A 14,702-nucleotide genomic window follows, 5' to 3' on the forward strand; every position below is an offset into this window, starting at 1 on the left:
CATGTACACTCTGCTGGATTGCATTTTTCCTTTTTTTTTTCGGAGAGGAGTTTATATCAGTATGCAAAAAAAAAAAAAAAAAAAGCTTCCCTGTTTTGTTTTTCTTTAAACAAGCTGTATAGGATTCTATTAGATGTTTCCAATCTTTTGCTATTACAAAGAATCATCCAGTGACGAATCTTATGGTTTTGTGCATATATGCATGCATTTATAATTTCCTAAAGAAGAGGTTGCTGGGTCAAAGGGTCTGTGTGTTTGTAATTTTAATAGACATTACCAAAGTGCCCCTCATAAAGACTGTCAATTTAATCTCCCCTAGCAATATACCTGGATTCCCCAAACCCTAACATACAATGCTTTCTCTAACTTTTTGATATTTTCCAAGTGCATAGGTTAAAAAACAAGGTTTACTGGCATGGCTTCATTTTGTATTTCTTTTATTACGAATGGAGGTGAGCATATTTGTTAACATTTAAGCCATTTGTATTTCCTTTTTTGAGAGCTGACTATTCTATCGGTATTTTTCTTTTTGACTTGTAGGAGCTCTTTACACAGTAGGAAAATTAGTCCTTTATCTTGATATGGATGCATATTTTTTTCCATTTTGTCACTTACGTTTTGAATTTGTTTTCCCTCCCCATGAAGTTAAAAAAACTTTCTTTGGTGGAATTCAGTATCAGAACTCTCATTTAGGCTTTCGGTTTCTGTGACATTTAAGCCTTTACAACTCAGATTATGAAAAAATGCTCCCATTTTTTCTTTTAATACTTGTTAAGGCTTTAATTTTTACATTTAAATCTTTGCTCTATTTGGATTTCATCCTCATATAAGGTATGAAGAAAAAGACACTGCTTATTTTTTCCCAGATGTTTATTCTGTTGTTTCAAAAATCGTTTACTCAACTGGCGACCTGGGTTTGATTCCCAGTACCTGCCCATGCAAAAAACAAAACAAAACTAAACAAAACAAAAAACCATTTACTCAATAATTCCTTTTTTCCCCCATTGATTATCAGATATTAAATTCCAACAGATATTTGGGTCTATTTCTGTAATTTCTATTCTGTTGTTGTTTTGTCTGGTTATTTATATGCTAATACCAATCTCTTTTAATGATCATAGCTTTAAGATATTTAAAAATATCGTATGACTAGTTGTTTCCTCATTTTTCTTTGAAAAATTTCTTGTAAATTTTTATTTATTTTTCTATATTTGGCATAGGTGGGCCTAATAAAAAAACTAAGTATTATTACTGTGGTCATGTTAAATTTTATAACAATTTAGGAAGGACTAACATATTTGTGAAATTGAGATTTTCTATTCAAGAACATTATAGGCCTTTCAATGTGTCCAAGTCTTCTTTTGTGTCCCTAGGGAGTTTTAAAAATATTACTTCATATTTCCTCTAGCACATTTTTCATTAATTTTATTCCTAGGTAATCTTATCTCTTTTTTTTTTTCCTATTGTAAGTGGGGACTTATGTAGGCCATTCATTTCTGTGTATTTGTTTTGTGGAAATATGCTATTTTTAAATTAAAAGCACATGCCTGTTAGAAGAGGGCAGTGTTGCACACTGGGGATCTGGAATCAATGTGCCATTTATTTGATTGTGGCAAGGGCATACTACTTAATCTCTACAAGCCACAGTTTTCTCATCTGCAAAATGGGATAATAGCAGTACCTATCTCATGAGGTAGTTTTGAGGATTAAAAAGATAAAGCACAGAGGATTTCATATAGTGGCTGGCTACAATAGTTTTATCCTCTTACCAGGGAAGCTCAATCCTAAACCCAAGGAGTCAGATCAGGGACAGATTTTCAGTGTCCCAAACCACTTCCCTCTATCCACACGCCTCAGTTCTCGAACAAAAGCTCCCGCGCATATCAATGCCCACAAGCAGACAGTTGGGCTGTAGGGTGGGGATGGGGGTGGGGGAATGGGAGGGACAAAGCATAATTACACTTTTATTGTTGTAGGAAAGGACTGAAAGCATGCTGCGGTGGCTTGGATTTGGGGGTGCAAGGAATTCGAAAAAAGAATCAGTGCTATGCACAAGAGGAGACGCATGCTAATGAACAAAGCAGTAGGGATGAATGGACGCCTTTTTTTCAAATGGCCACCTCAAATTTGTAGAAGACTATAGTTTTCAAGCTCCATTTACATACAAGGCTCATAAACTGATCCTCACAGCAACCCACTGGGCAGATGTGAAAGGGTTTATAATCTTATAGTTAGTAGGTGAAGGATTAGGAACAACATATTCCAGCTCTGCAGACTCCTATTTTACTGCTCATTCCTCTTCATTTATTCCCATCTGGGCCTAAGTACTACTTTGAAAGCAGAAAGGATAGATGACAAATTTGATTAAAAAAACACAGGTAAGGGGAATAAGGCAAAACAAAAGGGATTAAAATAGTTTGAAGAAAGACAGTTTAGGAGAGCTTTGGTATTAAAAGCAATAATAATATTTGCTGAATACCCCAAGGGCAGAAATCCATGGGGAACTATATAAGGAAAAGTAGATAACAGCTCCTATGTCTTGAGTGCTTACGTATACTGCCTGTTTTATGTCCTTGTTTCTTTTATCCCTTATAACAATCTTCCAAGGCAGGTGTCCTTAACCCAATTACATCACCATGTGTCTTTAGAAATTGAAGAATCCTTGTAAAATCTTCTTATAGGCCTGAACACACAAGTTCATTATCCTGCAGAACTGCGAGGGAATTTTGAGACAGTCAGCTAAAGTAAGTGGGGTGAATGCAACAGAAATATGATGCGGCCAGTGAAAGGAGGGACATTGTTTCTATTACTATAACAGTAAAAAACCACCAAACAGAAGCAGTGGAGTGGGATGGGGTGGGGGGAGGTAGGTGGGGGTGGCGGCAAGGAAGCAGCAAAAGCTTCTTGAAGCTGGAGTTGGGGATGCAGATGAAATGTGGACTAAGCCAGCTGCAGAGGAAAGGAAGTCCCTGGAGGAGACTGCTACCTAGGAAAGTGCTTCATCAGCTACTTCGCCCTCTCTCCAACTGCTGTATCACTTTTTAAAGTGATAGTAAGGAGGTTGCAGGAATCAGAAGCAGAAATGGTCCTTGCTCATTGGCTGACTAAATTCAGACTGCAAGAGCGTGGTTCAGGGCTGGGTGGAACTGTCCTAGTCCCGCTTTCAGGGGGAACGTCCGTGCACTGCTCAGCTCTCTTCTTACCAAGTATCTCCCTGTCCGCGTTTCTCTCTCTGCCTCTCTTTTTTTCCATCAGGTTTTTTTTTTTTTTAAGTAACCAACCCGGCACTTTGCACCCAAGGGATCCAGTAACGCTCCTGCCACCCCAGCGCGGCCAGCAGTCTCCGGTGATTATTGTGAGCTATTCGGCTGGTTTATGAGAACTGACACTTCCCCCCGCAGCTTCTTTTATCTGCCACTGAGCAGTTAACTTTAAAAGCCGGCTCGGTCCCACCGCGACGTGACTGCTGTAAATACCACGGGGCAGGGCACTTGTGCTTCTTGAAAACGTAAGCAAGACGCACAGAGCGAGCAGCCCCGAAACTCAGTGACCCGGGACTGCGGCAAAGAGGTGTGGGAGTGGAAAGAGGGGAGGCCCATCCTACCCTTTCTCTCCTTCCTCCTTGCCTGGCCCCAAGCACGCCTTCCACCCTGGGGGTGGGGGTGGGGGCATGGGGCAGGTCGCTCCAGGTCACCGGCCTCTCCAGCGCCCAAGAAATCTGCAAATTCACTGCTCCTTCCATAGAAGTGCCAGCCCCTGCCCCTCACCTCTCAGCCTTTCGCTCAACTCGGAAGGCGGATGCAGTTCTCTCCCATAAGAAGGCAATGATTTCCTTTTCCACCGGAGGGTCCCTTCTTTGCTCCTTACTCCCACGCCCCGGGGCTAGAGCTTCTCTCAAGTCCCGGCGACTTTCATCATCTTGACCTGAGAGTCAGGCAGTTTCTAAGACAATGTGAACAAAGGGGCGTCGCGGGGCGCGAGGGGCTTGCGGGTGGGCTGAGGGGTGACTAGGAGCGTGTTGGGGGCGGGGGTCCCGCGGTGTTCCGCACCCCGCCGCCGCTAGGGGAGTCCCGCGCGCGGGCCGCCAGGCCGGGGGTGCAGCGCGTGCCTGCGGCTCCGCGGCGGGGGTGGCGGGGCGGGAGCGGGCAGGGCCCCCTCGGGCCCAGGGCTGCGGTTTCCTTTGTCCCGGCCTCTAGGCTGGGCGCCGAAGGTCGCCGGCAGAGCGCAGAAACGCGCCGCGAGCCCACGTTCTGGACTCGGCTTTCCGCGTGCGGCCCCGCCCGGTAGCGCGGGAAGTAGAAGCCCGGCCCGCGGCGCGCGCGGCTCGGGCGCCTGGGGCGACTCGCACAAGCTCGCGCTCGGCTCTCTCCGCTCCGCCCCGGGGCTTGGGACTTGGGGGAGAGGCTGAAACCGGCCCTCAGCCGCACGACCCGGGGCGGGGTCGAGGTGGGCACCGCTCCTCCGAAAGAAGGTGGTTCGGAGGGAAAGAGGGGCCCTACTGCCTTCAGCCCCACGTTCCCTAATACAGACACACATACGCACCCCAATCTGGGGTGCAACTCGAGGACAGAGGCAGTGGCAGTTCTCTAGCGCCCCCCTTCCCCCACTCCCTTTGCGGGGCTGAGGGACCCTTTGGCCGTGGGTGGGACCCGAAAATAGCCCCAACCCTTCCATTCCGTGAAGATGCGGGTCAACACGCCCGGAACACAAATGAAACGGGTACCACATCTAGTGTGTGTGTGTGTGGGGGGGGGGGGGAGGGCGAGTCATGAGATCTCTACTAGGTTCACACCCTTCTTACCTGCAAAATAGTCTGAGCTTCTGTGTGTCTGGCAGAAGGAAAGAGAAACTGCCATGTCCATCGGACTTCATTAAGTCAATTCCCCGTTCCTCAAACGCTCAGTTAAATCGTACTTTATAAAGCAATGCGAGATTACAGCGTCCACGTGAAACCTAGTTTCCCAATTTAAGCCTGAGCCTACATGGATGCTACGTTTACACACCAATAGCCAGCTAGATTTTGGGTGAGCTGCTTCTATACCGCAGGAAAACTTTGGGTCCAAGGAGACTCATAGTTTGCCTCTGTCTCGCTCTCTCTTTCTCTCTCTTATTTGCTTTCATTTCTGAAGCAAGTGTTCCTTAGTCACCCCCAGCGCAGTCCCGCGCATTGACACCCGGTGCACCGACTGCGGCAGAGCTGCGGGAGCCCGCGGGGCTCGAGCTCGGCGCGGGCGAAGGTCGGTGCTGCAGCCGCAGGTGCGGGCGGGCGCTAGGACCGCGGGAGGCCGGCGGCCGCCGCGGCGCTACCTTAAACCCAGCCCAATGCCGCTTCCTGCGCCACTCTGCGCGCAGGCGGGGGATGCACTGGAGCAGCCGCTCCGCCCGACACGGCGCTCCCGGAGCCGGCGCGGGCAACACCTGTTCACGCCGGCCAGGGCGGCAAGCGAGCCCCGGACGCCTTCTCCTTCGCTCGCCGCTCTCCACTCATCCTAAGCCAACGGACATCTGCTGACCTCTGGAGAATTCTGGATATTAGCTTTGGATGCCTAAAGTTTTTTTTTTTCCTTTTTATTTTATTGTTATTTTTAGTTAATTTTTTTTTGGAGAGGGCACCGGGAGGGGAGATTGATCTCCGCCGACAACGTGAGATTTTTTTTTCCCCTTGAAGGATTCATGCTGATGTCTGCAGAGTCCGTTAGAGAGTAAAAACAGCGCATGCCTTCCTGGAGTCAGGATCCGTAAATTCTGACGTAGCCCGTGCATCTTAAAAATCCCTATAATAACGCCTAGGTATTTAAGTTGCTATGGTCATTCTGATCTCAAACCAAATGGAGAAACTACGGATTTTTTCCCTTATTACGGTTGGATGGGATGAAGACCTTACTGCCTGCTAAAAGCTGGGGCTCTATCCATAGAGATACATAGATATGTTTATAAATATGTCAGTGTGTGAGTATAAAGTGGTGGTTTCTTAGACTATCAGTGGTTTGACCTTGAACCTGTGCCAGTGAAAACAGCATATTACTTTTATTTATGCATTTAATGGATTGAAGAAAAGGACCCTTTTTTTTCTCTCTTTGCAACTGCAGTAAGGGAGGGGAGTTGGATATACCTCGCCTAATATCTCCTGGGTTTGACACCATCATTATTGTTTATTCTTGTGCTCCAAAAGCTGAGTCCTCTGATGGCTCCCTTAGGAGAAGTTGGGAACTATTTCGGTGTGCAGGATGCGGTACCGTTTGGGAATGTGCCCGTGTTGCCGGTGGACAGCCCGGTTTTATTAAGCGACCACCTGGGTCAGTCCGAAGCAGGGGGGCTCCCCAGGGGACCCGCAGTCACGGACTTGGATCATTTAAAGGGGATTCTCAGGCGGAGGCAGCTCTACTGCAGGACTGGATTTCACTTAGAAATCTTCCCCAACGGTACTATCCAGGGAACCAGGAAAGACCACAGCCGATTTGGTAGGTATACGATTAACCCTGTAGTGGCCATGCGATGCAGTGTTGGGGTTGGAACTACCAAGAAGGTGGTGGCTGGGAGGGGGATGCGGGCAAGGGATCTCTCTTGCCAGCTCAGAAGAAAATGCCTCCTGGATTGCAGATCTGCTACTGACACGATTCAAGTCTGAATTGAAAGGCCTTTCTTTTCTTTTTTTCTTTAAAGGGGGGGAGGGCATGGTTTATAAATACAGCATAAGTCTCTAGTACTTGTGCATCAGATACACCGGGAAGGTTGGGTTTACAAAGTTTCTTTTGAATGCACTGATTCCATAAGTTTTAAGCTTTAATCATTATGTACTAAAAACTTAAAAGTTCATTTACTTTCCTGAAGGCGGTGGTTACCAACATGGGCCCCAAATTATTTTTACCCCATTTTTCTTTCCGTCTTATAAGTGTACTGCTTGAATTGTAAATTAAGCGTACTGTTTATTCCCATCCCGTAGGCGAAGGTCGCTGAGTGATTGTTCTGTTGGGAGAAAGAGTCAAGTCATATTTCAGTCTCAGCGAGCAGCACGGGCAGAGGGCTTGGGGGAAAATGACTTCTGAAGGGGTTTGTCCTTCCAGCTATCCAGTTATAGCCTAGGCGTTTTGATTTCTATAGTGCTCAGCACTGCGTGGGTTTCCTGAGTGGGTCTCTGGTATAAGTGTGTGTGCGTGCGCGTGCAAAAGCTGTGAGCTAATTTTAAAGGGCATTCCGAGGATTTCATTTCTAGAGGACGGTATTTGTGACTCAGCACTGAGGGCTGCAGACTCGAGGGCTGGCGACTCCACTAGTAAATGCCCGCACACACGTGTCTGCTGGGGCAGCCTGAGCCCCGACTGTATGAAGTCAAGTCACTGAGCCCCGAATGGGGGCGCTGGGGTTTTTTGCCTTCCTTAAAAAAAAAATTTAAGCACCCCGTTTGGGTAGCCAGATTGTTGGAAGGAGTTAACTTTTCAGTGAACCCACCTGACAACACTTAAACTAGGTCGTAAAAAACAAAGTCCTGTGCGGATTTTTCTTCCTTGTATTTTAATGCCAGATGTTGAGCACGATCTAAACAATGTAGGTTTAGCTTCCTGGGACTGTGGGTGATGCCAGACTAGTGAAGGTGAGAAAGATTCAGGCATGGGACTGGGGTGGTACCAGATACGAGGATTCCCTCCCTTGCTCAGCACGCAGCCTCCCCTGAACCTCCCCTCTCTTGCTCAGCACGCAGCGTCCCCTGAACCTTGATAGATATCTCTGGTCGTCTCTCCTCCAAGCGTAAAAACAAAGTTGTAGCTCCTAGTTTTGCAATCATTCAGCTGCAAAATAACTCCTTACCCTTGCCCACCGCCCCACCCCCCACGAGAAGTTAACGCAGCTCCGGGTGTTGCAAAGTGAAAAATAAAGTTTACTGAGTGCCTCTGCTTTCTGGCTACTACAGTGCCGAGCATCAGTTCCAGAAAGGCAGGCCGCGAGCGGGGCGGACGCGCGTGGGAGCCGGGCTGGCTGGGCGCGCCGCGGCCTCTCGGGGTCGAGGCGGCGCGGGCCCTGGCTGCGTGCTGGGAGGGCGGCCGGCGCGCGCTTCCCGGGGGGTGCGGGGCCGAGTCCTCGCGGCGCTCGCGGACCGGCAGGTGCCTGCGGGGGCCCGCGGCGCGCAAAGACTGGGTCCCGCTGCTCCGCGGGGTCCTAAGCGCGCCCTGTTTCGGGCTTTCGGCCGGGCCGCTCCCTTCGCAGCCTGCGGGATGTCCCCACCGCGGCGGGCGGGGTCCGAGACCCTTCCCCCGCATCCAGGAGTCCGATTGCTCTTTTTGGCCCAAGTTTAGCCCCTGAGCTTTCTGTGTGTGTGTGTGTGTGTGTGTGTGTGTGTGTGTGTGTGTGTGTGTGTGTGTGTGTGTGTAGGTGTGCGTGTAGGGAGGAGTCGGCGGCGCGGCTGTGTGCGGTGTGGGCACAGCTCGGGCAAGCGCCGCGGCCGGAGAGATGGTGGCGGACACCGGGGGCTGACTCCTCTGTCCTCCGGCTATCCTCGGTCCCGACCCTTCCCCTATGGAGGCGGTGGGCCTCGGCCAGGGGGTGGTCTGAGCGGTGCACCCGGGGCGGGCCGGGCTCCCCGGTGGGGGCGGACAAAGGGGCGGGCGCCGGGCCATTGTGCAGCCGCTTCCCGGGCGCAGAGCTCCGCGGCCCCGCTGGCCCGCGCCGGCCTCTGGGCGCGGGGGGAGCCGGGAGCGCGCGTCAGGGAGCGGGCGCGGGCGCGGGCGGGGGCGGACTGCATTGTGTGAGGCGGCGGAGCCGCGGTCTCGGAGCGACCCCTTTGGCCCCTCGGAGCAGCACAATCGGGGCTCGGCGTAAGGAGAGACTATTGGAGGCCGGAGTTCGGTTTCCACCACGCCCCCCGCCCCGCTACCCCCCACCATAGGGTTTTTTTTTTTTTTTTTAATGCAGTCACCTTTAGGATAGGACGTTTGCCACACGCAGTCGACTCATTGTAAATCCAGTAACTGCCACTGGGGAGGGCTGGGATGCGAGGCTGGGATGGTGGACCACCGGGATGGGGCGGAGTGCGGGTGGGGAGAGCAGGTGAGGGGCGTTCTGGGGTCGGCGGAAGAGGCCTGCAGGTACAGCGGCAGCCTAGAGAAAACTAGACCCTGCCCGGAAGGTTGGAGAAAGGTGTCACTAAGGAAGTGACATCTCAACTCCTTAGCCTCGCTCAGCGCCGTTACCTTGGGGGACGGGGGTGGGAGATGCGGCCAAAGCAAAGGGGACCTGCGTGGGTATGGGTGGGAGAGGAGGGGGCGCCCGGCCGGGGTGGGGGTCAGGGGGCGCAGAGCCGCGAGCTCGCGCTGGGCTTGCCACTCACCCTCGCTTGGATGGAGCTGAGTGGGTGGCTGTGCGCAGTGGGGGCGGGGAGAAGGGTGCGGCGGGAGGGTTATTTAAGTCTCTCATCCGGTTGCAGTGAGAAGCGGGCCCCCGGGGTGACAGCAGTACCGCGGTCTCCCGCTGCTCCCGCTGCGGCAGGTCCCAATATTAGCAGCCCTGCGCAGCGCGGGGCGTGCGCGGGAAGCTCCGACCCGCCTTCGCGTCCCCGCCCGGATGGAGGCGGCTCGGCGCTAGGACCCACCGGCGGCGGCTGGAGGGCGCAGGGGAGGGGACGAGGTGCAGCGGTAGCTCCTCGCACCTGGCGCCCTAGCGCCCGGCCGCTACCTCCCCTTCTGTCCTCCCTCCACCCTTCCCCCACCGCAGCCTCTCCCGCCTCACCCCGCGCCCCTCTGAGACTTGCTCTTCACCCCCAGGCTCTCTTCAGATTCCCTAGAAAAGGGAGGCTATGGCTGGTGGGGTGTGTGTCGGTGTGGTGGCGGAGGTTTGCACCTTGATTAAAATAGAAGGTGCACTTCCTACCTGATATGAGACGGCAGAAGGAAACGTGCTGGAGAATGGTTTCTGCCACCCCCACGCAGACGCAGGTGACTGCAGCTGCTGGCAAGCCGGGTGGTGACACAGCAGCAGCAGTGCAGGGGACATGGGGGTGGGGGAGAGGCTTACTGTGGTTTCCACGGGAGCTGCAGGGCGGTGACAACCTGGGTGGGAGCGGGAGGGAGCCCTTTGTGTTCTCCTTTGGGGGCGGCGGGGCTGGGAGGAGCCGGGCTTTGGATTTCTGGGAGATAGGCCCTGGGAGCAGGAACCTTTCGTTTCATATTGTTTTCTCTTTCCAAGTACCACGGACATACTACAGGGGAAAAAGTGAGGCGGAAACCAATGGGGGAATGGTAATGTGGAGTAATAGAAAAGTGAGTGTTGGCCTGATGGGCTATTTTACCTTCATCATGTCCTAAGAGCAGGTGAAGCCTGAGCGAGGGGTCACTGAGCTTCTGGAAAGATGGAGTGCTTCCCACTGCTATGCCTTTTGATCTGGGGTGACAGCTCTGCAAGGGGACTATAGCAGGACTCAGGTGACACGAAACTGGGTGCACATTCTAAGGGGATGAGTAGGAAGTTATACTAGGGAGTGAGAAATATAATAGTGTGATATTTTTAAAAGGGGATATAAGAAAAATCTTATTTCCTGGGTTTTGCACTTAAAAAAAATCTGGTCTATGGATCTGGCTCTTCAGTATCTCAGGAGGGGAAAGACTGCCTGTGCTAGCAGCTGTTCTGAGCTTTGGTTCAGATTCTCTGAAAATTGCTGGGGTTATAACTCCTGGTTCAGTTAGTCATTTGGTAAGTAAACGCTGAAATTTGCTTAAGTTCCTATAGACTGTGACTTACCCTGATCCAGGGCCTGGGAATGATTGATTTGGCAGCCCTGGTGTGGAATTCTCTGGTTAGCAGGAAGCCCTGTAGGTGGGGGGGTTTAATAATCTGTTTTCAAAAGCCTCATGTCACGCTTCTCTCCACAGTCTGCATACATTTTTTTGTGGTCTCATCTTAAACCTTGGGTACTTTTAGGCTGGAGGGCATTTAACAGGATAGCATGGAGTAGCTTCCTACTTGCCCTCTGGCCTTCCTGTGGCCTTGAGAGGCCCAGTTCATACAGGCTCTGGGGATCTGGGCCAGCTTTGGGTTAAGGGTCATTTTGAGCAGATCCAGGGAAGCCAGATGAGCTCTGGGGCGGATTCCTAGAGGAAGGGTTGTGTGGCCATTTACCAGAAGTCCCCCCAAGATGGACCTGGTCTTTTATGAACTGGGGACCATCTCGGACTTCATCAAACACCATCTTGGACTTCATCAGACCTTGTGGGATTAGTGCTGATGTTCTCGGACAGAACTGTTTTGTGCTATGGAGGAGAAGACAGGAATGGCGTGAGTCATAGACTCTGTGCTTCCCACGCCTGGCCGTCATCACCCATTACAGTGCCTTTTGGAGTAGAGGATGATTAGATTGTGTCCGCCTAAGAGAAAGGAGAGGCTGCCACAAGCATGATGAAGTCCCCAGCTTTCATTTTTGGCACAAGCCCCACCATTTCCTTCCTTCCCTTCACTCTCCTTTCTTTCCCATCTCTCTCCCTTTGATCAGTACACATTTGAAAGTTTGTACACAAAGCCTTTTCCTGGGCTATGGTAGAGTTCAGCCCCTGTTCCACACACTCATGTAAAAGAAAATAACAGGGGTGGTGGGTTGTGCTTAAGTTAGTACACTCGGAAGCACATACTTGGCACAGGCTCGGGTCCAGAGAGAGAGGATAACTGACCTGGCTGAGGTTATTTAGTTTGTGGTGATAGGATGGTACCTCAAGGTGAAGGCTTTCCTGATGGGTCAGGGGTGGGAACGTAACCAGCTTGCCAGGTCTCTCTGACCTCACAGCGCTGGCTCGGTCCACGCATGATGGAATGCCTGTGACTCAGACATTTGGGCGTTCTTCTCGCCCTCGACCACTGAGGTGACCTCAGAAAAGTCTGGGCTGTTCTTTTGAGATCTGTCTTTTTAAGGAGGTACAGAGGTATGGAGGGTAATATGAGGTGACAGAATTTCCACTGCTGGGATAGCTCCTGGGAGACTTTTCTCCCATATTTCTTCCTACAGGAAGACTCCTTGAACTCTCCTCAACTGTGAATGAGCTGCCCATCTTTGGACACGGACCAAACCCTGTCCATCTCCCTCTCACTGTGTTACCACATTGGTATTAGATGTATCTGCTTTTTCGTCCTTACCTCCATTAGATGGTGAGCTCCTTGAGGGTCCAGGGCCCAGACCATAGTTTACTCATCTTCATATACTGGACAAATGGGCATTGTGCTGGGCTTGGAGTGGTTATTCAGTAAGGATTTGTTGAATGACTACATAAGGGCATGTGAATTGCAGCTATCTTGTCAATGCCAGAAGAAGAAGTGAGATAGATAGCTTAATGCTTTCAGGTCCAAATATAACAGTGATGATGATGATGATGATACCAACAGCTGCAATATTTTGAGCCCTTTCAATTTTTCAACCATGGTGCCAAATACTCTAAACAAACTCATTTAATTCTCATAAAGTAAATTAACTTCTTTAAGTGTTGGGAAAGGAGCTGAGGAATTTCACCTGCCTTAACTGTCCTATTTTTGAACATCATACAACATATCTTAATTGTTTTTTTGTTACTCCCTCTGGCTGACCAAAGTAGTAATGCTAATTTTTTAAATTAATCCTTGGGAACTTGAAGCTGCTGGATGAGTTGTGCCCCTCTCCAACCCACTGTGCATTTTTCTGGCAGGGAAAACCCTTGACCCACCCTTGGTTCCACCTGTCCCTGCTGGGATGTCTTTCTTGGTGGGTGGGATCTGGGGGTAGGGTTGGAATAGGGATGATTTAGTAGTTGAAACTCAGCTTCCAGTAAAGCCCGTTTTCTCACACCACTGCAGGGAGAGGAGTTAGGCGCCTTGTGCGTCTCTTTGACCTCTCCAGATGCTGCTCAAGGCAGAATGTCACATCCAGTGCAAAGGATGTGGGAATGAGGCCCAAGAAAGCTTCCCCCTTTTTCGAATAAATAGCGTTAGCAGTTATTTTCTGAACTTGCAGATAAAACCACCTTTAATGAAAACATTGAGAATTAGTCACAACTGTGGCGATCCAGAAGATTCTGGTTTCTAGCACGCAGGAGCATTTGCTGGGCTGCACTGGGAGTTGAGCCTGGTGTGAAGTTAACTTGAATGGAACATAACTTGGCTCATGTACATCTTTTTGTCTCCAGTGTTTAGATGCTCTTTAGTGGTTACTCTAAGATACATTTGCATAGCCGACTGAAGGTTTCTCCTTGTTAATTCCAGCAGACAGTCATATTTCAGAATAATAAACCCTTTCTTTTATGATTGGATGTTAAGGAATCCTGAGTTATTGTCATAGATATTTATTACTGAGTTGATTTCAGAACTTACATTCTTTAACAGAAATAGCTATCTGCTATGCATACGTAAATGCTTTGAGCAGATAGCGTAGATGGGGGTATGTCCACCTTCCCAAGTTCTGTATAATGGGGAGCAATGGTCAGCCTTTGTGAGCACCTGCTGCACCTGTGGAAAGGGCACAGTCCCAGGAGCTCACCTGTCCTTCATTCCCTCTGCTGCTTTCAGGGCTGCCCACTGGAGCTGTGGAGTCTGATTTAGTTACCACCTTCTAGTCCCTTGGAAGGGCATAACTATATGAAACTGGTAGAGAAATCATAGCTACACTAAGGAGTTCCAAGTTGGGGTGGTGGTGGAGTGGGGGGAGCGGAAAACCAATTTGGTAGATGTGTGTAAGAGTTAGGAATGAAGGCTTCAGAGCCAGATTGCTTGGGGGCAAATTATTCAACCTCAAACCTCAATGTCCCCCTTTGTAAAGTAGAGATTAAGATGCTTTCGTGTCTAGAGTTGGTGCAGGCTACAAGCTCAAGTAATCCTAGCTGTTACTGTTATTATTTTTCCTGATGAGCAGACCAGACACATGGTTTTGTGAAATCATGTAGCTTCTGGGCAGCCTTGGCTAAGGCTCACTGTTGGTTCTCCATTTCTACTGCTTAGGCAAAATGGAAAGAGGATGCAAAGAGCTTTTAGTTTTATGGTTTAACCTTTCCCCATTGACCTGGCAAATTAAATTGTTCAGACCTCAAAGGGGTGAAAATGTTTCCTGCACTTCATTTTATAATGAAAGTTGGACAGTAACCAACTCTTACGCTATTTTCAGGGTAACTATGACCCATACTATGGTGCTTTTTCAGATGGCTAAGAAATAATACCAATTTCGATTATTTGGGATTGTAAGAATTAGAAATAATACAATGGTGTAAAATGATTATGTCAAAAAGGAAATGCATTTCGTGTGAGCTGAATCACATAGAAATATTGCTTAATTTATCCTTCCATTTGCTTTGTGAAGTAGGGAAGGCTAGTAATACACTGGCTTGTTTGAGCTCTATCTTTTGTGATGTATTCATAGATTATCAGATCTAAAACATATGTTGTAATTTCTCCGTAATTTTTTTCCATACAGTATTTCACATACTATTAAAATAATGAGGTCTGCAGGTCTAGATAAATATTTGGTAAACTGTAAGCATATTTGCTGCATTTTGTATTTATAAAAGAATTAGGAATGCTCTTTTAAAAGAAATGTATCTTCTTTCTATGTAACCTTGGAGCAGAGTTTTCTCTTGCGTTTAATCCTTTGCTTTATTAGATTTATGTAGTTCATGTTTTCTATTGATTGCTGCAAGTCTATTTTGTGAGAGTTGCAAAATTAATTGTTTAAAAATCCAAGTGAGTACTTTTTTATTAGTCACATGAGA

At 49.2% G+C, this 14,702-nt stretch overlaps 1 protein-coding gene across 1 annotated transcript in view; it reads left to right on the forward strand.

Annotated features, from left to right (window-relative positions):
- The first annotated feature begins 5,370 nt into the window (after nt 1-5,370).
- The window catches only part of FGF9 (fibroblast growth factor 9), a 33,183-nt gene continuing 23,851 nt past the window's right edge, over nt 5,371-14,702 (forward strand). The window contains exon 1 of the mRNA XM_077155866.1: nt 5,371-6,461. Within this exon, the coding sequence (XP_077011981.1) occupies nt 6,185-6,461 (277 nt within the window). The 5' untranslated portion in view covers nt 5,371-6,184. The remainder of the gene's footprint in view (nt 6,462-14,702) is intronic.

This window comes from Tamandua tetradactyla, chromosome 4 (genome assembly GCF_023851605.1).
Source record: "Tamandua tetradactyla isolate mTamTet1 chromosome 4, mTamTet1.pri, whole genome shotgun sequence".
Taxonomy (NCBI): Eukaryota; Metazoa; Chordata; class Mammalia; order Pilosa; family Myrmecophagidae; genus Tamandua; species Tamandua tetradactyla.